The sequence below is a fragment of the Poeciliopsis prolifica genome, unplaced genomic scaffold (assembly GCF_027474105.1).
Source record: "Poeciliopsis prolifica strain line A6 unplaced genomic scaffold, Auburn_PproV2 SCAFFOLD060, whole genome shotgun sequence".
In the NCBI taxonomy this organism is placed as follows: domain Eukaryota; kingdom Metazoa; phylum Chordata; class Actinopteri; order Cyprinodontiformes; family Poeciliidae; genus Poeciliopsis; species Poeciliopsis prolifica.
In genome coordinates this window covers 1,682,977-1,708,725 of record NW_026562435.1, presented here as the reverse complement: position 1 = coordinate 1,708,725, position 25,749 = coordinate 1,682,977, and the positions used below count along the sequence as shown (strand labels likewise).

General features: G+C 40.1%; 1 protein-coding gene across 5 annotated transcripts in view; it reads right to left on the bottom strand.

The window, feature by feature from the left end:
- Positions 1–25,749, bottom strand: part of evi5b (ecotropic viral integration site 5b) — a 48,354-nt gene that overhangs the window by 3,451 nt on the left and 19,154 nt on the right. For 4 of the 5 annotated variants that reach the window (XM_055060520.1, XM_055060521.1, XM_055060522.1 and 1 more), the window contains 16 exons: positions 22,342–22,566; positions 22,172–22,246; positions 21,951–22,076; positions 21,723–21,866; positions 20,876–20,965; positions 20,562–20,659; positions 20,337–20,397; positions 18,563–18,616; positions 17,638–17,670; positions 17,113–17,259; positions 14,888–15,019; positions 14,669–14,809; positions 14,077–14,235; positions 13,654–13,800; positions 13,398–13,493; positions 5,244–5,339 (listed from right to left, as the gene is read on the bottom strand). In XM_055060520.1, coding sequence (XP_054916495.1) covers positions 5,244–5,339; positions 13,398–13,493; positions 13,654–13,800; positions 14,077–14,235; positions 14,669–14,809; positions 14,888–15,019; positions 17,113–17,259; positions 17,638–17,670; positions 18,563–18,616; positions 20,337–20,397; positions 20,562–20,659; positions 20,876–20,965; positions 21,723–21,866; positions 21,951–22,076; positions 22,172–22,246; positions 22,342–22,566 — 1,824 coding nt within the window. The remainder of the gene's footprint in view (positions 1–5,243; positions 5,340–13,397; positions 13,494–13,653; positions 13,801–14,076; positions 14,236–14,668; positions 14,810–14,887; positions 15,020–17,112; positions 17,260–17,637; positions 17,671–18,562; positions 18,617–20,336; positions 20,398–20,561; positions 20,660–20,875; positions 20,966–21,722; positions 21,867–21,950; positions 22,077–22,171; positions 22,247–22,341; positions 22,567–25,749) is intronic. The other variant, XM_055060523.1, reaches the window with a different exon arrangement.

Genomic DNA, 25,749 nt, shown 5'->3' with positions numbered 1-25,749 from the left:
CAACAACTTTTGACTTTAGTTGAATGCTACAGGCACAAACCTTAGTGCATTTCACATAATTCCTAGGACACAGCAGTTCATGACTGGAATAAAACCGCTTCATGGCTGTCAAAAAAGTTTCACGAATAACAATCTGAACCAGTAAATAAAAATCAGCTGCCTTCAGAAAAAAAAAGATATCTAACCAAAACATGGGCGATTAATGACATTAATCAGAGAAGCAGCCAAGTCTTCTGGAGACGTTGTTGAGATCTACAATACAAGTTTGAATGGCCTAGTCCAAGTCCAGACCAGAAACCAATTGAGGATAAGTGGCAAGACTTGAAAATGAATGTTCACAGATGTTCTCTATATGATATGACTGAACTTGAGCTACTCAGTAAAGAAAACGGTGGCAAAATATTGACAGGGTTTAGAGAGGAGTTGGGCCCCGTTTCCATGGAGACGGTTATCAGTGAAATTCAGCCGATCGTTTCCACGCCTACAGCGATTGGGGTCTGACACACCGGCACGTTTTGATCCCAAAATGTCACAGAACACAGGATATGGTAGATAGAAAAACACAACGGTGGATAACATACTGGTGTTAGTGCTACTTAACCTGCTCAGTTTGAAATGCTGCATTTTTATCAAAAATATGTTTTTTGTTGAAACTGTCACTTTTGTGACAGAATGGTAAAAGACACATAATGTTATATTAAATAAAAGAAAATGGAGCTTCTCTGCCTTTTCCCTATGTTCCTGCTGTCGATCACCACGTGTATACACACCCTGCCCTTGTTCTCTGCTATTCGTGCGTTCATCTTTAATTGCATTGATTATTGCAACAGCGTCTTCACAGGCCTGTCCAACAAATCAATCCTCCAGCTGCAGCTGATCCAGAAGCTGCTGCTCGCGTTCTCACTAAAACCAGGAAGATAGAGACATAACAGCAGTTTTAAAGTCCCTCCACTGGCTCCCTGTAGCTCAAAGAATAGATTTTAAAATACTGTTGTTAGTTTATAAATCACTGAACGGTTTAGCACCACAATACATCAAAGATCTGCTGTTGTTGTATCAACCTTCCAGACTCTCAGGTCTTCTGGTTCTGGTTCTGCTTTGCATCTCCAGAACCAGAACCAAGAGAGGAGAAGCAGCTTTCAGCATTTATGCACCAATAATTTGGAACAAACTTCCAGAAAACTGTAAAACAGCGGAAACCCTGACTTCCTTTAAATCTCAACTAAAAACACACCTGCTTAGAATTGTATTTGAAATGTAATATGTAATTAAAGCTGCAAGCAGCCTCGAACGGCCCTCGCAGCCAAGCGCCGCTCCGGCCTATTGCCACCGCGGGGTACGAGCAACCGCCGCCTCACGCCAGCCACCACAGAAGCTCTCACGCAGTTTTCATCTCCTCCGCCCGCACTGCGGAAGCTGTTGCTCAGATTCCATCAATGCTGGCCACGTGCTAACACAGAAGTTGTTGCGCAGTTTCCGCGCCCGTCCACCAGGCGGTACGCACTGATGCGTTTGGAGGCGCCTTGACGATGCAAAAAATGTGGTGCAGATTCATTGGTTTAGCGAGGAAATATAGCTGGCGGATTAATGTAGGACGCGCAGTGGAGTCAAAATATATTTCAATGCTGTTGTTCTCTTTAGAGGTCAACAAAGGTCATACGTATCCAATTTGGTGTCAGTCGGATGATCCACGTGTCATTTACAGCAGATCATATGCACATGGCGAAGTACTACAGTTCGTCATATTTCATCATTTTCAGCTGTGTTTCTAAAGCACTCTATTTCATTGTTGGAGTAATACTTACTCAGAGTGGCGAATTACTGAAATGGTTTGTAAGAAGTAAGAAAACGCTACATTTACTGCATGATTTAATTCAACAAAAATTATCTGAGACATTTCTATCCTTTTAGAAATTTCATGGCAACGCTCTCACAAAGTTTTCACGCCCATCCGCCCGTGGATCTGTTGTCATTGGCGGAGGAACACTGACACCTACTGGCGAAATACTGATATTGTTCTTCATCCTGTTTATCTGCTGTTCATTTGTGGAGCAATACTGACCCAAGTGGCGAATTACTGAAATGGTTTATAAACGCCAAAAATGGGATCAAAATCTGAACTTCAATCTAAAATGGCCGACTTCCTCTGGGGTTTAGACCATGGCTCCAAGGGACTTTTTTGTAAGTCCTGACATGGTACACACGTGTACAAAGTTTCGTAATTGTAGGTTAAAGCATGGCTTGGGGCTGATCATTTAAAATTTTCTAGGGGCGCTATAGAGAAATTAGGCCACACCCTACAAATATTGTGATGGATTCCTGTCGGGAGTGGATGAAGATCCATCCTTGTGAGTTTGGAGCAGCTGTGCCCAAAAATGTGGAATTGAGAGCCAAACGTATGGCGATGGCGTTACAGGTCACTTCGCCACGCCGCCACGCCCAGCTGCTCCATCGAAGCTGGTCGGGGTTGGAATCCTCAACAAACCAACATGTCTTCTGTGTCTGGGCACAGTTTCATGTTGATGAGGTCAAAAGGGTCAGATAGCGACCGTTCAGAGTAAAACATGACACTTCCTTTTCTCAGGGGGCGTGGCCTAAGTTATGTCATCATTCGACCATAGGGTATTGTAGGACACCCGATGATGATCAATCCCAGAAACTTTGGTGTCTCTGTGAGTTTCTGTGTAGGAGATATAGCAGTTTATTTTTTTACGGCGAGTAGGTGAACTTTGACCCCTGCTAACCCCCCTTCAGCATTCTCAAAAACTCACCGTTTTGATAACTTTAGATGGGACATGCCTTATGAACAGACTGACCGAGTTTGAAGCCGATCAATCGAAATCTCTAGGAGGAGTTCGATCAAATAGGAAGGCTGTAAACGGCAAAAATGGGGTCAAAATCTGAACTTCAATCCAAATGGCCGACTTCCTGTGGGGTTTAGACCATGGCTCCAAGAGACTTTCTTTTAAGTCCTGACATGATACAAATGTGTACAAAGTTTCGTAATTGTAGGTTAAAGCATGGCTTGGGGCTGATCATTTAAAATTTTCTAGGGGGCGCTATAGAAAAATTAGGCCGCCCACCAAATATTGTTATGGATTCCTGTCGGGGAGTAGATGAGGGACCATCCTTGTGAGTTTGGAGCAGCTGGGCCTGAAAATGTGGAATTGAGAGCCAAACGTATGGCGATGGCGTTACAGGTCACTTCGCCACGCCGCCACGCCCATCTGCTCCATCAAAGCTGGTCGGGGTTGGAATCCTCAACACACCAACATGTTCTCTGTGTCTTGGCACAGTTTCATGTTGATGAGGTCAAAGGGGTCAGATAGCGACCATTCTCAGTAAAACATGACACTTCCTGTTCTCAGGGGCGTGGTCTAAGTGATGTCATCATTCGACCACAGGGTATTGTAGGGCAGCCAATGATGATTAATTACAGTAACTCTGGTGCCTCTGTGAGTTTCTGTGTAGGAGATATAGCAGTTTATGTTTTTATGGCGAGTAGGTGAACTTTGACCCCTGCTAACCCCCCTTCAGCATACTCAAAAACTCACCGTTTAGATAACTTTAGATGGGACATGCCTTATGAACAGACTGACCGAATTTGAAGCCAATCAATCGAAATCCCTAGGAGGAGTTCGATCAAATACGAAGGCTGTAAACGGCAAAAATGGCCTCAAAATTGGACCTTCAATCCAAAATGGCCGACTTCCTGTGATACTTGCACTATGACATTAATTGTAAATTTTGAGCATCTTGGGGAGCTCTACAAGTGTACCAAATTTCATGTCTCTAGGATAAAGTAAGTGAATAGCAAAGGGTCCTTTGAAAATTTCTAGGTGGCGCTATTGAGCCATTTCTTATGGATTTTTGCAATGACCTTAAAATACAAAATTTTGAAACTCCCTTTACGCGTCCGCCAAGTTTGGTGAGTTTTTGAATATGATAAAGCCCCCAAAAAGGCCCCTCTTTAGGGGGGCAGAATAATAATAAGAAACAGTAGGAAAACAATAGGCCTTCGCAGCGCTTAGCTGCTCGGGCCTAACAATGTATTGTTTATTCCATGATGCATCTTCTTTTTGTGTTTATGATGTAAAGCACTTTGAAATGCCTTTCTGCTGAAATGTGCTCTACAAATAAAATTAAATTGATTGATTGATACAGGTTGTCCTCATAAGCACAGCATGTCATAAAGGCTAAGGCTAGTTAGCATGGTCACTGATGGTGGCAGATAAACAGTTTTCCTGGAACAGTGGGAGGTTTCTCTGCCATTGGCACTTTTAGCAGCACAATAACAAGCATGGCTGGCTCTGATTGGTTGTTTTTGATTTCTACAGACAGCAACAGTAGCTCAGAGGAAGTCGGTCTTTTCAGATCATATGCCTCTCATCTGCCTCGCAGGTTGAACAAATATATGACAAATATATTTTTGGAAAAGTTGTATACTGCAGCTTTAACACAACTTCTGATAAGAAAAATATACATGTGTGTTATGTGAGCACTGAGCTGAGCCAGAAACATATTCATGTTTCCTAAATGAGGTGGAAGCTAACCATGAAAAATACATGCACATTTCAACAACACGCTAAAATCACAGCGCCATCAAGTGGCCGAGCATGACAGCTATAGCTGACTCGTCTAAACATGATATTTTTCCCAACTTAACATCTGAAAGTACCGACAGAGATGGCCTTTGACGTGCCTCAAACCTTCCAGTGTCGATAGAAAGATGCTTCTCAAATATTCTCTCTAAAGAAGCTGAATTTGTAGTATTTTATGTGTTGTTTTTAAGTCCAATTCAGAAATATGCACCGTTTTTACTGCATCTGTCTCAAACATCTCAATAATACACTTCAGGGTCTCCGAGGAAATGTGAATAAGGTCCAGAGGTATGAATACTTTTGTAAGGCATTATAATTAAGCATCAGAACTTTAACATTCTGATACGTCTGTTACGTGCTGCGTTCGTTCTCGTGCTTCAGAGTGAACATGGAAACTTGCGGGGCAGGTCTGCATCTGTCAGAGGTGTGCAGTGCAGATCCCGCACAGGAAGTCTCTGGGTGTAGTTAACACTTCTACTAATCTGTAAACCAACTCACAGAAAAATGGAAAGAAACGTGAAGATTTACATCAAAGGGCTGGCATCGACACCCCACCTGATCACTAACCCCAACCATAAACAAAGCCTAGCTAAAAAGCACTTGATGGGGGCTGCATGTGGCGCTTGTGAGAAGCAGTCTTACCTCTTGTTTCAGCTCAGATATCTGGTCTTTGAGGTCTCTGATGTACTGGCTGGAGTCCGTGTGGTTCAGCTGCCCTTGGACCTTCCCTTCTTCTTTCTGTTGCGAGAGGAGATGTTACACTAACGACAGACCAAAGTGATGTATTCTAGGTAAAAACAACCACTTGAAAAAAATGAAGAGTCTCTACACAAGTTCTGACTGGGACAGAGGGAGATTCTACATCAGCCTGTGATAATAACACATGTTGCTGGACAATAAATTGTCTCATCAAGAAAAGATAATCTTGTCGTTTTGTGACCATTTTCCAGTTGATAAGAAAGGGATAATCATGTGTGATACTGCAGTCAATCCCACTAACACAAATACTGCATCTGAAAAACATCCATTAAAAAACCCTCTCCAAGACAAACATTGTTTGTTCAAGGAGTATATGAATACATTTGAAAACATGATTAAATGTAGTTACTGTGTACAGTTTAGTGATACAAATCACATACATGTGACTGGTGTCCTGAAGAAGTGTATTACAAATGGATGTTTTTCAAATACAGTATTTGTGTTTGTGGGGTTGACTATTGTCATACAGTTACAGGCAGAGAGCAACATGAAAAATAACAAACAGTTCAAATTGTCACTGCCATTATTATCACAGTAGTACCACAAAGTATTGTGCTAAGACTATAAGTCCATGTCACCCACACTGACTTAAAACTGGAAGACACATTAAAATTCAACCACCAAAAACAATGAATAAAGCTGAAATTAAAACCACACAAAACTAAATCCATAAATAAGATGGATAATGAAGTCACTGAAAACAAAAGTGCCCTTTCAAAAAATATCAATCATCAGAATAGAAATGACTGAGTCGACTTGAATAGAACATGCGGTTAATTGCTTGTAACACGTGACTGATAGCGACAGGTTTAATTCTGCATGCTTGACTAACATTCTGAGGAGTAAAGAAGTCAGGCTTGTGTGGCGGGTAACCAAAGTCACAGATGTCCGGGGGAAAACGGCAAACGCTGCCATTTCAGCTTGATTTCCTCCTGAGGCCCTGGGGATGAGGCCGAGTGTTGGCCCCAGACAGTTAAACAGCGCATGTGATGTTTACCCTCCTCACTAAGACACCTGCAGCACAATCCGCTTCAAACCTCAACATTCAGTGCAGTTTTAGTTTGAAAGCAAATTCAAATTTAAAAATACTTTACTGATCCCAAAGGGAAATAAAATTTTGCTGCAACTCATAGTAATTCAAATTCTTCTAACAGTTATTGTAGATGGTGATGGCTGTTGGTAGGAAAGCTCTCTTGTTGCAGCTCTGAGCTATAATATTAGAGAGCTGGGGCGCCGAGGCCGGCCAACACCCCAAAATACAGACAGGACTCTCTGCTCCTGTGGTGAGTTACTGCTCAGGTCTGTAGGTCCCTGTAGGCTCTCTTTTGTCTAAACAAGTGAGTTTGGTTTCAAGAATCAGTTGTTTTTGAGGTTTAGTGGCTCCAAAACACTGCAACAAAAACGGCAGGCCGTTAATGAGACTTCCTCCTGTTCAGCTGTGTGCGTTAGCAGGTGTGGGGCTGAGGCCGGGCGTCTCCAAAACCACTCTGCTCCCGTCCTCCCATTTCAAGACTCCAGCATAAACCGTGGGCCATGAACTTTGTTTCGGCTGGCTTGCAAACCCAGGACTGAACTAAACATCCTGTCAACATCACATCCTGCGTGAAGACAGAAATATCTACCAAATAACTAAATCACAACTTTGAATTTCTTCTGAAATGCCGTCTAATTTTATTTGCGCATTTCCAATCAGCTCACTGTGGACACTGACAAGTTTTCTTCCACCATTGCGGACGACGGGTGTTTAGATTATTCTTAATGTGCACAAAAACATTTCAGAGGCAATGTATGAAACTTTGCAGTGTGTGGGGCTGAAATGCATCCCTCTTTTTGTTTAGCTGACAGTGAACTTTCCGTCCTCGATCTGCAGTCCAAATTAAAACAATTATAGCTGCAGGACTGAGGCAGATGCAAAACGTCTTATGACATTGCTGCACAAATCTCTGAGCATGTCATAGAAACCTCAAAGTAAACCATGCATGCCACCTTTGGTAGAGTCTCTGCTTCAAGATGAGAAACCACTTCCTATCAGACCAGAAGACAGTGAGGCTTATGGCGTGCAGAGGCCGTGGCTGGCATAGAGAAGGAGGTTTTATGGCTTTAAACTGAAATCAGGCATCCAAGTTTCATTGACCAGGCTCTCCACTGACTCTGTCTCTTTGGAGTTGTTCCTGCTGGACTTTTTGGACTGAACAAACCTTCCCTCTGATCAGAACCTGACCCTTCATGTGAAAACTGGACCGTCATCAATGAGCAAAACCTACCCTGATAAGAAAGCAAACTTCTGTTTTTGTCTCAATTCCCTGTAGATTAAAAACATTATCGCTCCCCACAACTTAAAGAGCAGGTAACCAAACCACAGACCAAAAAGCCAAAACTGCCACACTGATTTAAATCCCTGCAGAGTACAGAGGGGGAAAAAACCACTAAACCAACAAGTATCATCTGATTTCTGGTTTCTGTTTATGAAATAGAGAAGGACTGAGGTGTAAATAAAGTTAAAAGGCTTTTTTTTTCTTTTTTGTTATTGACGCACTCCGCTAAGATTTTATTATGTAGATTCTGCAAAGTATGGGGGCGGGAGTGAGTTTTCTGTGTTGGGTGTTTGTGCTCCATCACTTAGTAACCAAACCTCAGACCACATGGTGTGATTGTGTGTTCGCCTGAGGAGAAGATGAGGGAGGCTGTCTTTAGCCGAAGTCACACTTATAAATAGCTTCTATTTCTAGCTTAAAATATCAAAACAGCTAAGCACAAGCATGCATGCACACCTGGATTTTTTTTTTTTTTTAAAGTTCTTCTTCGTCAGAACTGTTTTCACCTTATCACATAATCAAAGTGGTGCAAAACTCAATAGGTATTTTAAAAAATACCCCTAGCACAAGCCTCTAGCGGAAAGATGGCCTGAAATAAATGTCACGTAGCGCTAGCTGAAAGGCTGAAATGATTGGTGGACCAAAACTATCTGCAAACTTCTATTTTTGCTTCAGTCACAGTTTTTTCCAAACAATTTCAAGAGTACACAAAATAATCTAAACAAATGCAAAATGCGGTTTTTAAAAGACAATTCATTCAAATGTATTTATTTATAAGATTTATTTTAAGAAAAGCTAAGGTGCCGTGTTAGCGCCGGGTGTAGAGCATGATCCATATAAGGAGACTTTAGTCCTCAACGCGGCCGTTGCAGTTCCGAATCCCTGCCTGTTGACCTTTGCTACATGTCTTCCCCTTCTCTCATTAACCACTTTCCTGTCTAACTAATATTAAATAAAGGCTGCCTGAGTCAAAAAAAAAAAAAGAAAAAATTGCCCGCCTATTAAGATCTGGAATTAAATGCGATCAATCGTTTTCTGAAACTCACACTTTGATGTAAAGCCACATCTAAATGCCATTACTGTCTGACATATTAAATGAAGAAATTTCTTAAACACTGCCTGACATGGAGCCTTTTTCTGGTTTGCTCTGCATCCTCAGAACCAGAACCAAACATGGCTCTGAAGCAGCATTCAGTTTTTATGCTTCACTAATCTGGAACAAACTTCCAGAAAACTTAAAACACAGCTGAAACACTGAGTTTCTTTAAATCAAGGCTAAAACCACACCTGTTTAGAGTTGCTTTTGATTAAAAACAACTGAAACATTGATTAAAATATTTGATCAAATATTAATCATATTTGACTATTAATTTCATAAACAGGTATGTTGTGTTTATATCATGTGAAGAACTTTAAACAGCCTTGTTGCTAAAATTGTGCTATGAATAAACCTGACTGACAACATAAAGTTGGATAAAGATTATCCTCACAACAGTCTAATATAGTGGTGGTAGTGTGGTGGACCGGGTTTATCTGCTGCACTGTAGCAGAAAAAAATTCACCACGATAAAGTCTGACCATCAGTTTATGACCGTAAGTCAATGAACACTTGGGTGTGCAACAAGGCAACGATCTGAGACACAATCAAATCTGATTCCAAGTGGCTAAAGTAAAAAGTCCAAACTTTAATATAAATAAAATGAATAAAATTTGTCTTCAATAGGCCATTAATATTTGAAAATTCTCTAATTTGGCTGAATTGAAACATTTCTACAAAGAAAAGAGCCTCAGCCTTTTCATAGCTTTGTAAAAGACTTGTTGATAGATATTATAAACATTGATGTTAAAGTTGGCAAAACCAGATTTTAGTTTTGGGGTCAGTTCAGGCTAGTTCAGAATTTCATTAAAAGCTGTTTAATGACCCCGAGAATTGAAATACTTATGAATAAGCAATAAAATGACAAACATAATTCATTAAGGCGTGTCTACAGATAATGGGAAAAAGTCACCAAAAACGTTTAAACACAATTTCCACAAAAACACGACCAGCACATGTTGCCACGTAGAAACAGGAAGAATTATCTGGCAGCAGCGCTGCTGCAGTTCTCCTCAGTGCAGCGATGATGTAACACGCTTTCAGAAAAACAATTAATCAGAAACTTCATGCTTCTTCTTCAAAGAGCAAACTGGAGCAAAAATTGAGAAGAAAGCGAGGTGATTGGATGAAGTCAATGTGGTCACAAAGAACAGAACTGAAACCAAAGCTAGACTCATGTCTGCAACACAACACACTCCAAAACTGCCACTGACTGCAGGCTTTTATAAAACATGGGAAGTAAACAAAACAACCTGAAGCAATCTGAAATCCCTCCATCAATAGATTAATCTCTTAAAAGAGCGAGGAAAACGCTCTGGTAAGAGAAAATTGCACTAAAAGTGAAAAGTCATGAGGAAAAGGGACCCGCCACTTAAAAGTTACTTACATTCAGACATGGTTATTTAGAAAGGTTTGATAAAGCGTATGGAGTTGAGTTCAAAAGATGAATATTATTTGTCAGCTATAAAGGAAGCCAAAGGGTTCATATGTGGAAACACTCAAAAGATCATGTTTATTTAAATATTGATTTTCTGAAAAAACATGAAGCTATCTTCTCAGGACCAATTGCACATTAAGTAACTTGTGCATTACTAGAGCTGTATTCTCAGAGGAAGAGAGAGTTTTGCATATTTTTAACTCTGGAGCAGCTGATGTGTGTTCATCTTCTTTATTCAAAGGAAACTGCCACTTGCCTCGTCGTTGAACAAGTTCTCACTAAAACAGGGCAAAGCGGCTGGAGCTGTGCTGCGTTTTTTTAAACCTAAAAGCATTTGACACACTATCCCATAATATCTTTTCAGATATCTCACATTCTTCACATTCGTCCAGCATGCGCCCTGTCAACTAAATGGGAGTACGAGAATCCAACTGTGAAAGGACTTTTAAAAAAAAGTATTGTGTACTGCTGATCCCAAATATATAACCCAATATATTGCAGATGTTGCATTCAGATAGCAGATAGCAAATGGCTTTCTTCACTATTATCATTGAATTAATTCCATAGTGTTTAATACTTATTTCTTATGCCTTTTTTATATTTACTAATAACTTCATTTGTGGAATAATTTGCTTTAATTTCTTTGCAACTGTGAATTACTTGTATTGTTAGGAATATGCGATGTGTAATTTTAAGTCAAAGACGATATTAGAAATGTGTATTTATGCACCCAGTATATAGGTGAAGATGTGAAACAGCAGCAGTCTTATATTCAGGCAATCAGCAACAGCAGAAAATACAGTATTGATTGACTTTTACTTTTAAGTCAGGAAGTTGTGTTCTTTCAGCCAGCTGATCAGCAGTATGCAGCAATAGTTAGATTATTAGGTTTTTGGATTTATTTTCTATTGGAAAACATCTCTACCTAGCGCTAACTAAGGTCACACATATGCCTGTGATCAATACTAACTGGAAGAAAAGCACCACTTCTTTACTACACACTTCTCTTCTGGAATTACATCTACTGATTCTCAGCAGAGATCATTTCCACTGATAAAAAATGTTGACTCAACAAGTCTAGCAAGTTGTCAAATTACTAAAATCCTTCAGAATTTCAAGCACATAAGGAGGCTATATGTGGGCTAAATGCCAAGAAAAACAGCGACAGACGCTTACTCATTTGTGACTAACCAAAAAGAAACATTTTGTGAACTCGGGGAAAAATATTATTTATCCTTTCTGTTCGCAAAGAACTCCCGGTGAGGTCATGTTGCTTAAAATGCACAGCGAACATTACCAAAAATCACAAACTAGAAGAGTTTGAATCAAACTGTTAAAGTGAACCCGTGCAGATGTAATGCTGCAAGACTTGTGAAGATGCTCTATAGCTGTGAGCCTTTGAAGGCTTGATGGTGGGGAAGTCAGAGCAGAAAGCTGTGACAGAAATACACACACCCCAGTGCATTTTAAGAACACAGAAAAGAACCAACTTCCTCTCACTAAAACTTGTTTACGCATAATTTGCTGCCACGCTCCACAAACGTAACGTAACAAAATTGTTGTGGTTTGTAAAATGTTGAGCACACAAACACGTTGAAGCTTAATTAGGTTTGGACTTTAGATCCCAGTCTGTGTTCATAGGTTCTGGATGGAGTGGTGGTCACAACAGATGTGTGTTGACGCGTTTGTTGAGGTCAGTCTTGCTGTTATGTAGCATCTCATGCATGTTTAGGGATAAATACTGGGTCTTTCGCACCTGCCTTTTGACGTTTGTTTATAAAGGGTTAGGTTTAGGGTTTGGTATCGGCCGATACCAAACAGCTGAATCAAATTAAAATGTTTCTTTTTTTAAACACAGACATAACTGTACTGACTAACAAATTTATTTGATAACTCTGCCCCAGTACGGCACCCTTTTATATATACCAATGGATTCAGAATCTTAGCCAAGCATGGAAAAACAGTCAGTATGTCTGATCCATAAGGTCAGATCCATTCCGTTTAATTCTATGCTTTGTGCTCTGAGCACCATCTTGCTTTATTGTTTATTTTATCAATTTATTTTATATTAGAATTTCTAATTACATGTTCTGAACCATTTGAAAAGAAGGGAGTTTATTTTTACATGCAGTTTATTTTTACATGGTTAACCAAGCTAGTCAAACTATTGTTTTTATCAGTTTAAGTTTCTTTATAATTTACTTTACATTGGCTGTTACACTCCAAATTGCTGTCACTGATACCTTTCAATATTGGGACTGATACAGATAATATCAGATTGGTTCATCTCTAATATGAATACTGCTGTTATGGCTGAAAACTTATATTAACTGATGTTACATATGTGATATTTTACTATTCTCTCGAGATCTTGGGAGAAAACAGACCACACACCAGACCACACACATTTTGTGAACTCTGCTTCTCTGCTTCAGTTAAACTCCCCACAATCCTTTGTTGCACTACCATCAATCAAATGACCAAACAGAAATATTGGGCTAATATTTGCCCAGTTTTTTTTATAGGACTGAGGTTAAAAATTACAATATTGATGCTGGTGCTGATATATCGTCCATTTTTCAGATCTTTTTTGTGAAAGATATATGAAGCCATGAATCTGTTCTTTCCACTATCCAATCAGATGCCAATTTATTTTGGTGTGTCAAAGAAATTTTATATAATATATATTGAAGTTTTGTGGTTATTTCGTGACTCAAACTGAAAAACCTTCCAGGGGTGTGAAAACTTTTGTGAGACGCTGTGTGGGTTCCATTAGTTGGTAAATCATCCCCCCGACATGTTTCTGCAGAAACTAGGTGAAAGCTTGTCTGACGATGTCTGTTCACTGTATCTCTATGGTAACAAAGAACAAACACCAGATCAGGTAAACTTTCCAGATGAATATAAAATTCTAACACTTTTAACTCTCTCTCCCTTCCCAATCAGATCTTTGCGTATTTCAAATCAAAGAATAAGTAAAAAATCACAACATCAAATATCTGTCATATTAAGAAATAGCTACGTGCTTGACTTCACTTCCTCTTTTGAATTAAACAAACGACAAATTTGCTTTGACGCCCTTATATTTCACGATGAGAGAAATTTCCCTCTGTGGCTGAAAATGATGAGATATGTGTGATGCGGTTTGTGAGGGAGTTGAGGAAATCCAAAGCGAGCTGGGACTTTACCTGAATCTCCAGCTCAGAGATCTGCTGCTGGAGCTCTGCCATGGCAGCAATATTATCAGCTTCCCTCAACCTCACAGCCATTACTTCTTCCTTACTCTGCAAAAAAAAAAAAAAAAAAAAACAGCAGCTCTTCAGTATAAACACTTCTTTTTTCACCAAGTTCACAAGTTAAACTTCACAGCTTGCACCACAACTGAGCTGTGGTGGCTCGCCCCTGCAGAGGTGGCGCCAAAATGCTGCAGCAAGCTCTTTGTACCTTGCATTCAATCTCAGCTTGCCTCCGCTTGATCTCTTGTAGCTGCACATGCAGATCCTTGTTCTGGGTGGTCAGCGTCTGCACACGCTCCTGCAGACAGCGGCTCTCCTGTTCGGCCCGTCGCAGCTGATTGCTGTGAATCTGATTCTGGAGAAGCAGCAGAAAAACATTTTTTAACAGATAAATGTGCGACTTATGGTTTTGGATGAAACAGGCATTTAAGTAATTCTGGCTGGGAAAACTGCAGGTGAAGTAGAAAGCTGCTGCCCTCTAAAGGCGAAAGTATCGCATTACAACCTGTGGCTTTTGGAAATGTCCCATAACATTGTTGTTCTTAGTTATTACACTTAGCTTAGATCACATGAAAAAAAGAGTAGAAACGAAAGATAAAAAGCTTGATTACAGAATAATGTGAGTGCTGACCTGAGTCTCCATCTCCAGCAGCCTCTGTCGAGTTTCTCTCAGCTCTGCCTGGACCTCGGCTTCTCTCAGCCTCACGCTCATCAGCTCGTCCTGCAGCTCACTCAGAGTGTTCTTCTTGGGGCTGTCCTTCCAGCGACTTGCAGTGCGTGCCAGGTGGCGCTGAGGAGACGCTCACAATCAGACTCTTTCAGCAACACCAAGTCAAGAATTCCTACACAAAATGAGCTCCTCCACATCTATGCTCCCAGAGTTCTCTGCTCATTTCTGTCCACATTCTTTAAACAGGAAATAAGAGTAGGAAAGTGGGAGGCGAAAAGCGGTTGGAAAGTGGGTGGTATTGGGAATAACATCAGGAAATATAATTTTTTCCCACAAACAACATAATTATCCAGATCTGGAAAGGTGTTCAATCTCAGACTGTCTCAGAGTCCACAAGAACCCTTTCTTAAACTCAGCACATTTGCCTGTGAAACACAGCTTAAACTTCCATCCATCAATCGCACACTTGGTAAATTTGCAGCTTTTGAGTTTTGGACATTGTAAAGTCCCAGAGTGTTTTATGCCCAGATGTCCTGCTGCTCCAGCTGCTCACCTGCCAGTGTTCTTCCAGGTCTCTGACTTGCTGCCTCAGCTCCTTCAGTCCAGTCAGAGCCTCTGCTTCCCGCAGCTTCACCCCAATCAGCTCCTCTTGGAGTCGCACCACGTTAGTATCATCTGGTAGTGACGAGTTCCTCTGCAGAAAGGTTTTTCAACATACAGATGAAACTCGGGTTTGTGAGCTGTGTAATAGTGTGTGCCTGCAGCAGCTGACCTTCTCCATATCAAGGACCTTGTCTTGCATTTCTTTGAGCGCACACTTGGACTCGGCCTCCTTCAGTCGGGCCTCGACCAGCTCTTTCTCCAGCTGCAGGACGGACTCCTCTGAAAACCGAGGTGGTCCCTTCTGCAACCGACACAGAACGACAGTCAGAACGCACAGAGACATTCATGCTCACACATGAAACATCATGCACTGCCCCCAAAAATAAACAGTCAGTAATATCCATCTCCATACTCTCAAGGCCTCTTCAGTGTTTCTACTCTCGCATCACATCATTAATTCATGTCCATTCATTGTTAAACAAGGCAGCAAATTATGTAAAACAGTGCAGCGCATCACATTACCATGTGAAATTCAAACATGAATAATTAAAGTTAGCCCACCAGATATGCACAGAGAGGACTCTGAGAGGGAGGGGCTACATGTGAAATCACCCAGCTGCTTACACATTCATGAACATATGGTACATCGTAAACGGTGACAGATGTGTGTAGACCTGTGTGCAGCCATCCAGATTCCTGCATTGTGAAACAGGTCGCTATCTGGAACCAATGAACAACATGAGAAGAGATAAACTCTCTTCTCTGAGGCACACCAACCCAAAGACTTCAACATTTGCAAAGTGACTTAAACTCTTTTACAAATAAAAATCAACTGAGTCCATACTTTGACTGTGACCAAATTGTATTCTATTTGAGGAGGAAAAAAAATCCCAATAACATAATACCACCATCACCATGTTTCTCAATGGGTTTATATTAAAAAGAAATGACACACAGGACGCTGCTTATAAATTATGAAGCCAATTGACTACACTGAATTCTATTTAGGGATATCAGATTAAATACAAATGCACACCACACTTTTAAGATTTTTATTTGCAAAAGAAAGAAAGAATGGAAGAACACCATGTATTTTGCTTAGGTCACTTTGTCTTGGTGTGTCATATAAAATCCCCCAACATCTATTAAAGTTCATAGATGTCATGTGACAAAATTGTCAAAAAGTTTGAATACTTTTATTTAGTATTATATGCTAAATTTGGATAAAGATGTTTGTTGGGGGGTAAAGAGGCAACTCCAGCAGCCGAATCAAAGTTTCTGAATGAGCGTTGCGCGACTAGGTTAACCGTAATGTCTGGCCTAAAAGCCGCCAAATTCTGGTTTTGAACAACTGGATTGCTGTAATGAAGCAGGACAAACAAGTTCAAGAACAAATTTTCCTTTTAACTATTCTTGGTAGGTTACTGTCTTCTTTTTCTTAAGCAGCCGTGGTACAGGCACTGAATAAGAATTTACCGGTATGCATTTTATCAAAAGTTAAATATCTCATGTTACATCTGCGACCTTGCCACAAAAAGATATATTTAAAGATTTTAGGAATGTCATATTTTTAGTAGAATGAAGAAGCAGTCTCACCAGAAGAAAGTCATAAAATTACAAGAATTACTGAGAGCAAAGCTTTGATAGTTATCAAGATGTGACATACAGGTTGTGAAGTCTGTGATTCCTTCTTAAAAATAAACACTCATTCCAAAGTCCTGCTACTGGAAATCATTTGAAACTGCTATGTTAAAAGATAAAGTATTTCCCATTTGTATAACCAATAGTACATTATAACATAACAAGATGCTCAACATTTCTGATTGAATTTTTTGTTATTTTTGTGTTAGTTATCATACAATTACTTATTCATTATCCTAATATTAAGGCTTTTTTCTTATATAGTTACAACTTTATTCTCTTAATATGACTTTTTTTGTCGTTTGACTTCATTCTGATATCATTAGGACTTTTTGTCTTGTAGATTTATTTGATTGTTTTCTTAGCCTGGCTCTAATACTTCTTTGTACTGGCCTATTTTTTCCAGAGTTGTATATTCAGGTGTGTTCAATGGACAAGTTACATTAAGAAACATTATCAGGAAGAAAAACTCCATGAACTAATAAATAATTTGTGTTTTTTACAGACTTTATGATGGATGACAAGTGTGTGCAGAATATGTATGAAGGTCTTTTCTCTAGATTTCTGTTATGTGAACCTCTAGTTGTTTCCAAACCACATTCATCTTTAACAAAAAAAAAAAAGAAAAAAGCAGTTATTTGAAAGCTTAAACCCAAACCTCACACCCAGATCTGAGCTGTACTCCACCTCTAACAATACGAACGGCGCGCCGCAGCATCCTGCCATGCCGGGTTTCTCCGCCCCCCTGCTTACCGCTTGTGGCTGCTGCTGAAGCTGCCTGATGGTGTTCCTGGCCTGCTCCAGCTGAGCAGTGGCCTCTTCGCTCTGCTGTTTGACCGTGGCCAGCTCCCGCTTAACCAGGTAGTTTTCCTCTGCCTCTTGGGCTCGAGTCACTTGTCCCTTTGGACATAAGCAACCGAGGAGCGGTGGGATGAGCACGACAGGAAGTGAAACGGAAAAGGCGGAATGGGTGGGCTAATCAGACAAGAGGTGGGAATGGGTTTTCATGCTCGTTTGGACGCTGACAACTGTGATTTGCATTAACCCTTAGCTGTGGTCAGCTGTGATCCTTTCATTTTGTCCAACATGCCATAATGTGGAGTTTCATGCACTGAATAAACAATGTTATCAGTTGCCATGTGATGTAGTTCTTTATTCATTAGAGTTCATCAGATTTTGATTGGTCTAGGATTTAGCTAAAGTAAGCATGCAGTGAAAAGCAGAAAGAAGGAAAAATAAGGGAAGGTCTGAGATGGATAGAAAAATAAAGAAATATACCTGAATCAATCTATCTGCCAAGGAAGCACTTTCCTACAAAACAGAAATATCAACAAAGACAGAGGGAGAGAGACAATCCAGAGGACAGTTAAAGCACACAGAAGAACAACTGATTGCTTCAAAGAAGAAATGCAATGTTCATTTTCTCTCCATTGTTTAGTAACTGAACCACCAAGAAGAAAAGGAACATTGCAGGTGCGGTGAAAAAAAGTGGAGCTAAGCTGGTGACAAAGTGAGGAAATGAGTGATTCTGCAAACAAAAAGCTTTGGATGTGGTCAAAGCTGACAGGGAAGAAAGCTACAAAATCTACAGTGAGCAGATACAGGTTGGTTTAAGTGAGCAGAAACATCTCATCGAGGTTTTTTTTTTTTTTCTTAAAGGCTTTGGGTAGTTACAAGTTTAAAAAGTCAAAATGCCTCGCCCGGAGCTCAGTGCTGAAGCAGCAGCCCAGCAGACACTCCTGTTATCCACACCAGGCCTCATGCATGGTGCAGCAGCAGAGCTCAGTCTGACAGTATGCCGAATACCCAGCATGCAGTGCTTCCAGCCCGCGCCAACACCAAGCGTCATCATTCACATTCCACATCTGCTACACACAGTCTCTCCAGTCAGCAACGACCGGGGAGACGCTCACCGTTTTTGTTGTTTTTCTATGAGTGAAAAAAATGTCACTTTAGAGACCGTTACCGTGGTGACCTAGAGATGAAATTCAACGTCTTCTGACTTGATTTTATGGATCAGCAAATCTGCTTTTCAACTCAGCAAGTTATCCTAAAAGCAGGCAGCTTCCCGAATGTGTAAGACAGGCGAGTTAGTGCGAGAAGTGGCTCCACAGTTAGGAGGGATGCATGACATCTGAGAAAACCATGGAGTAGAGTTGAACTGGTCTGAAAGGAGAAGTATGCGTTTCTGTGGTGAACTCACTTTTTCCAGCGTGTCTATCCTCTGTTTCAGGAGCCTGTTCTCCGTCCGCAATCTCTGAAAAACAAAATAAACACAAAGGATGAACTCATTAGCCATAGAAACAGACTTCTGACTTCTAACAGTGGATATGCTGCAACAGTGGCAGCAACATTTTGGTGGATAAATTAATTTTCTTGCATGATTTTCATGACAGTAGTTCCAAAAGGCTGATGAACACAAATGTTCATCTTTAATTTTGAGACATGACGATACAGCATCTAACAAATCTGTTCATATCCCTCTATCATTACAATTTTATCACATCACAACCAAAATGTTTCAGCTTCAGACTGCTAAGCAGAAGACTGACAGCTCTGTTCCCATTGACCATATAATTTGAAAATAAAGTTGCTTAATGGAAACATGGCACTTCTGGAAAAGAAGTGCCATGAAAAACTGGAAGAAAACAAAACAAAACAAAAAAAAAAAACTTTTTGGTGCCAGGATGAGTTTTTTTTTTACCATGTCAGAATTGGTTTGTAAACCAAAATTGTTTTCTGTAGTGGAAACACTTTTCACGTGATCAATCAATCAAATTAAATTTGTAGAGCACCTTTGAGCAACAAGGCATTTCAAAGTGCTTTACATAATAAAAATACAAAGTCATAGAACACACACACACACACACCCACCCACCTACACACACACACACACAAACACTTTAAAATGAAACTGTAAGTCAAGTGTTTTCTCATAGTTTGCTGAGCTCACATTCTTGTGTGGGCTACTTTAGGCTCTCTTCCATTATTTACTGTAGTATGATAATAACATGCTTTTAAAGGGGAAGATTGTTATTTTGGTCATTATATCTGTCTGGTGTCCTGGTATCACTGGCTTTCCATAACCGCCAAACATAACCTGACACACAGAAGCCTGTATCTGTGTGTCAGGAGGAGTCCCATATGACTACAAATGCAACTTTTCTTATGTCTGGAAGTAAGGATGGCTACAATTGGCTGCTTTTTAGCGTGCACAAAGAAAACAGGAGAAAGCATGTAACATCTGCACATGGAGCACACGGTAATTATGAACAACTAGTCCATATTCAAATTCAAAAACACTTGATTCATTCCAAAGAGAAATCAAATGTCAGAAATCATTTAATTCAAGCATCTTCAATGAGGAAGGATCTCCGGTAGCAGTCAATCTAACTGTGAATCTGAAGAGGCCTCTGACCGAATCCATTATTGCTGTGTGACAACAATGACATGCGGCTGTTACAGGATACTATGAGCTCAATGTCCAACTGACAGAAGTGATATTTTACAGTAACATGTCCTGGATGTCACCATCAGTTGTTGGCAAGCACTGCTAATCCAACTCACTTGCTTTTGTCGCTTCTCTTTATTCTCTTTCTAGTTTCTTGTTGATTCTGTAAATTCAAGAAAATTCTAAAGATTACCGCTTGTTTTGTATGAATACATCATTGTGAGTTTATTGCAAACTTTCCAAAAACAATTCTCCAAATCATTGGGCTTAACTGATGCTGACTCACTCCAGCAGGTGGCAATATTTCTTATTTCTACTCCACTGCAGCCTCAGTCTTACTTGATGTCAAGTTATAGTGTCTGCTCGATGTGGAGAGTAACAAAAATCCAGCAGCATCAGGAATTGTTACCAAACAACATTTTACACATGTCTGTTCAGAGAAAAACTGCAGCAGTCATATGTGAAAAAACAAAACTGTATCCATTCTGATTAGAGGTTCCTCAGTGGATTCAAAATACACACACACCTTTATCTCCACCTGTTCTTCCATCTCCTTTGTTTTGATTGTAGTGTATTCCTTCTCTAACCTGGAAAAAAAAAGACAAAAATATATCATCAAGTGGACTGGTCTATTAAGACAATACAGCCCTGGATATTTGGAAATAAATAAAGAGCTTTTTATCCTCTAATCTAATTGTATTATAAAAGAAGATGAGTTCAGTTTAGAAGAACTGAACTTAGCAGGGCTTACTTCTTCATTTTCTTGGCGTTGTATTTAACTTGATAGGCAGCCTGGATGACCTTATCAGGTCCGCTTTCAAACTGATGTGGGATGACCTTTTGGAAGTGCTGAAACAGGAAGAAAAGTAACAGAAGCAGATTAAATGTGCAACCTGCTGTTTGGTAAACTGCTGTTTAACTTTCCAGTACTCCACCCGCAGCTGCCATGTCCACCCATAGGACACATGTATCAATTAACTGGGTGTGGTGGAGCTTCCTTCCAGGAAACAAAGTGCGAAATGCAATGAAACCAGAGCCAGCTGAGTAAAGAGTGACAGTGTATACCTGTAACATTCCCTCCATGTCGAGCTGGATCAGCTCAGCCTGGTTCATCTGCAGAATGGCCAGCCCCACACGGAAAACGATCTCCAAACCCTGAGGACAGATCAGCTGGAATCAGAGTGGGAAGCTCAGCGTCCTGAGAACCAGTAACGCACCGATCCGCTTTATTTAACTTCTGATACAGATATCTGATGTTTAGCATCGGCCGATACGATCCGATACAGAAAAACAGCTGAAGTAATTTAAAATGTTTCTGTTCTTTTTTCATAACTCTGTACCAGTACAGCACACATAAATGCAACAAACAGATTCACAATATTGGTCAAACATGTAAAAATAGAACAACTTTCATTTGTTCAGTCAGAGCAATTTATTTTATAGCCAACGTAAAATAAATAACAGAATCTGAAACTGATAAAAACAATAGGTTGATTACCTTTGTCAAACATTTCTAACTGTTCAGAAAGAACAATGTTAATTCTAAGTATAATGTAAAATACATATTGAAGTACGACGTCGCTCAGAGCACAAAGCATAGAATTAAACTAGAATTATTTTTCCAATATCTGAACCGATACAGATGTTAATATTGTTTTATAGAGACTTAATCAGACCGCACTGCTATTGAAAGTCCAGCAGGTGGCAATAACGTATAACTTTTCTTTTCATATTAACCTTATTTAACATGCTTTTTCAGTTAAGCTGTTCTGAATGTTGTGTTAGTCTTAAGTCCAATGAGAGAAAAGTCTAAGTTTTGTGAAAATTACTTTCTCAAGAAAGTCAGTAAACTGAATGACATCACTTAATAGCATCTCTTATTGAAAGTGGATAGATTCTCCTTGTAACTAACCTCACACATGAAGATATCGAAAATCCTGGTGGCTACAGGTAAAGGGTAGGAGGTGAGGAAGATGGTGAGGAACCAGGAGGAGGCGTACATGGAGGTGTGGAAGCTCTGAGCCTGGAAATGTATGTGCAGCTCTGGGAGCTGCTCCTGGAAATCCACAAAAATCATTCAATCCATACCGCAGATTTCTCGAGAGCATTCTCTCTCTGTAACTCCAGATGAAGTGTCTACCTGGATCATGCTCTCAAACTGATACATGCATAGTCCCAGTTCGGCCATGCTGGGCTTGAAGAGCTCACGCAGCCTGTAATCCTGCATGAGCTTCACAAACACACAGAAGGCCTCCTCCTCTGGCATCTGGAGCAAAACAAGACTAAATTAATTAACACCTGCGGGAATCTTCGCTGACTGCAAAGGTATTTTACAGATATGTTTTTCAGTAGCATTGTTACCTGCATGAGCAGCAAACCCACTATGAACGCACTTCCTTGACAGTAGCCAACCTCGCGATCCACCAGAGAATAGGCCTAATTGACCAAAAAGAAAAAAAAACAAAGTCATTAGATATTCTCTGAATAGTTTTTTTGTTTCAGATTGCTGTTGGAGTGAGAAGCAGGAGTACCTTCATGACGTTGAAGAGCACTTCCTGGCCCAGGCTGTCTTTCTCTTTGAAGAACTCGTGTTCGGGATAGGTGCGAGCGATGTCTCTGCGTATGAGCTTCTCGCATGGCGATGTCATCTTTAGGAGTTCTGAGTACTGATCTTTGATGGGCATGTTCTGGGCGTTACACAACAGCTGCCACACTATTGCCCGAAAGTGGTGGGGAATGCCTTTTCTAACGAGATCCTGCAGGAAGACAAAAGTAACAAAAAAAAAATGTTTTTTCTCTCTCTCTCTCTTTTTTTTTTTTTTTTTGACATTGAGGCTATTGGACAGTAAAGAATCCATGTCTAAACCTGCAAACTAATCCCAAGCGCTCATCAGTGTGGACGTTGCTAGTGAAAGAAGAAGACATGAAGCTATTTTTAATATCAGCACATATGTTCAAAATAAAGTCAGAGGAAGCACAAGAACAAGAGATTCCATGATCTATGACTTCGAGACATCTCTGAGGTTTCACTCAACGTGTAAGGCTGAATACATTATGGCATGAAGTTAAAGGCTTATGCTGCTGGAGGACAAAATTGCCACTTTTCTTCACTTTCTTCTACTACGCCTTTTTCAAACTACTTTGAATAATTAATTGAACTTTATTGTACTGTTTGATGATAAATGTTATAATTTAAGTATGATTGAATTTTTTTTTCATAAAGTGTGTCAGGATGACATTTGTTGTGAGTTGGTGGCACCTTAGAATTAAAGTGAATTGCTGTTTTAGCAAAGCTGGTCTCACTAGCAGAGTGTAAAACCCTGTTTTTTCAGCCATTGTGCTAGAAGAAAAGTTTGAATGCTGTACCCATCTTAGTCAATATACACTGTATGTGAAGGTTAAAGCTAAAAAAGGAAACTGAAAATCAGGCACAAATTTTTGATCTCTGCATTTCTACAGCAGTTATTTTGTGATTTTCACAAGGATTGTTGTTTTACTACAAATCACAATTATATATAGAAACAGAGAACAGCCGAATCCGTTTCTCTGAAGAAGCGGCTCCCCTCAGAGGAATCCAAGTCACCCCACACCTACAGTGGGCGCTCTGAACCCTGACAAGGTTTTGTTTCCCTGCTGCATCGTTTATTATTCCGTCTGTAGTAACAAAGAGAGCCGAGGACTCGTTTCATTCGGCTGAGGCCGAATGAAACGAGTGAATCTTTCCAACAGGAAATCCATGACTCATGTAAAAGCTGCTGTTAATTTAGCTTCATTTTAAATACATTAAATAGCTTCATTTTAAATGCACATTTGGGAGCCATATTTTCACATGTCAATGCAGATGAGGGGAATTGTGGAAGAATAATCTAATGTAAGAGAATGGAGAAAAAAAAGCTGACGTTTCTCATAACAGCAATAAGCTAAGAGTTTGCTTATATGATTTAGGTTTGTGTCTGTATCCGATAGTAACCATGTATCCACTACAAAACCCAATCTTTTCAATGAAGCACTCTAAAGTAATTTGTTTCTGTATATTACAACTGATACAAGCTGATGAAGCAATTTCCTGTGCTGACAGGGAGAGCTGCTCTTTCCTGCAGTGATGACAATGCATAATGGTCAAGTGTGTGTGTGTGTGTGTGTGTGTGTGTGTGTGTGGTGTGTGTGTGTGGTGGTGTGTGTGTGTGTGTGTGTGTGTGTGTGTGTGTGTGTGTGTGTGTCCATCTGGTGAGCCCAGGGTGCATCTGGAGCAGAGGTCTGTCCACCCCCTCACCCAGGCGTTCAGCAGGGGGGTTCCCTCTCCCCTTGAGACAATCTGTGCTTTGTTCTGTGATGGAATAAGGGGGGCTTCATGTCGACTGTTCAACAAAAGCTGCTTTCTGCCCTCTCTTCACACTAAATAACATGCAGCACTCAGATATAATCAATATTTTAAAACCTGAACTTGGGAGAGTACAATAAAACAATCTATAATATGGCCTAATTGCTTTTATTTAAAACATAAAAGCAAAAATTAATTGCAAAATAATGTAATGATTATTAGAGGTGGAATAATACTGCCTTTGACATTTCCTGCTTGGGTCTGACTGATACATTTTTCAATTTCATACACCTTTTCCAGAGTCAAACTAGTTGATATTAGTTGGTTTATTATTTTAGATATTTCCAAATACATCTTCACTGTGAAGCGTATTGTAGCATTCTTTAAGCTAGCTGATAGGCAGTGTCCAGTAACAGTGAGGTAAGGGTGGAGGCACAACCCATGCAGTTTTCTGGCCAATCGCCAATCACTAATCTTTAAAAAGCTTGACCTGTCAATTCCTATTGTGACTGATACCGTAAATTTTCTTTTGTCTGAAAAGTCGGAAAATGTAACGACAGAGTAGCTAAGTTGGCAAAAGTGGGGTGACTATTGTTAACCTCCCGCATGCAGACGTGTCCTCGTGTGGATCCGTCTGGGTTTTCTCCCATTGAGATGGATTCCTCTGGTAGAATTTCTACCAGGCCAATCAGTTAACAGAAGAAATTGCGGACGATGATGTTGATTTTTTGCACCGTTTTAAAATTATGGTCTGCCTGTGGTTTTAGCAAAGGAAGTGAATGAAGCCTTGTTCAGCTCCAAACCTTTATTTCTGCAGTAGAGGATGGATGAATCCAGATTGGGCAATTTCCAGTAAGTTTTTAAGCTTTTATCAAGTAAGGGGCAGAAACGCTTTAATCTATGCTCTGCCAAACCAGAAAATAACTCTGGTAACTCTAGAACTTTCTTTAACATTATAAGAACTATACCCGGCATGTTAAAATATGTTTTGCAGTTTGGAAACTGTATCTGCTTCAAACCTTGCAATTCCTCAATACCTTTAAGCAGCTCATGCCTGCTCAACAGGCTGCTGTTAAAACAGCAGTAGATTTAATGTGCATGTTTAAAAAGTTGCTAACAGTACCACAGTTAAGATTTTGCTGACAAGTTCAGAATAACCAAAGTTCCTTCCTTCACACAACAACTGCTGAACTTTTCTGGAAGTCAAGAGGAAGAAAGCTGCAGTTCTGAGGAGGAATCAGCCTGTCTGAATAATAACCCTACCTTATTTCAGTTTATTGATTGCTTCATCTACTGGACTGCATGACAACACATTTAGTGAATTAGTGGACCTTTGTGTTGCTTTAGTATTTATATGCAGAATGACAAAAACAAGAAATATCTGCTCCTACAGAGGCTGTCAGCATCTCTCCTGCTATGCTAAATCTATGACCTGATAAACATTGTTGGTCAGCATTTACACTGAAGACCACTTTGGGCCTGGGGTTTAAATCAAAGCACTACCGACAGTCACATGGAACATGATTATCACAGGGCTGCAGAGAGTTACTGTAAAAACAAGCCCGCTAAAATTAGCATCAAAATGTCAGGAACCGAAATAACAAGTTCAGGGGCAACA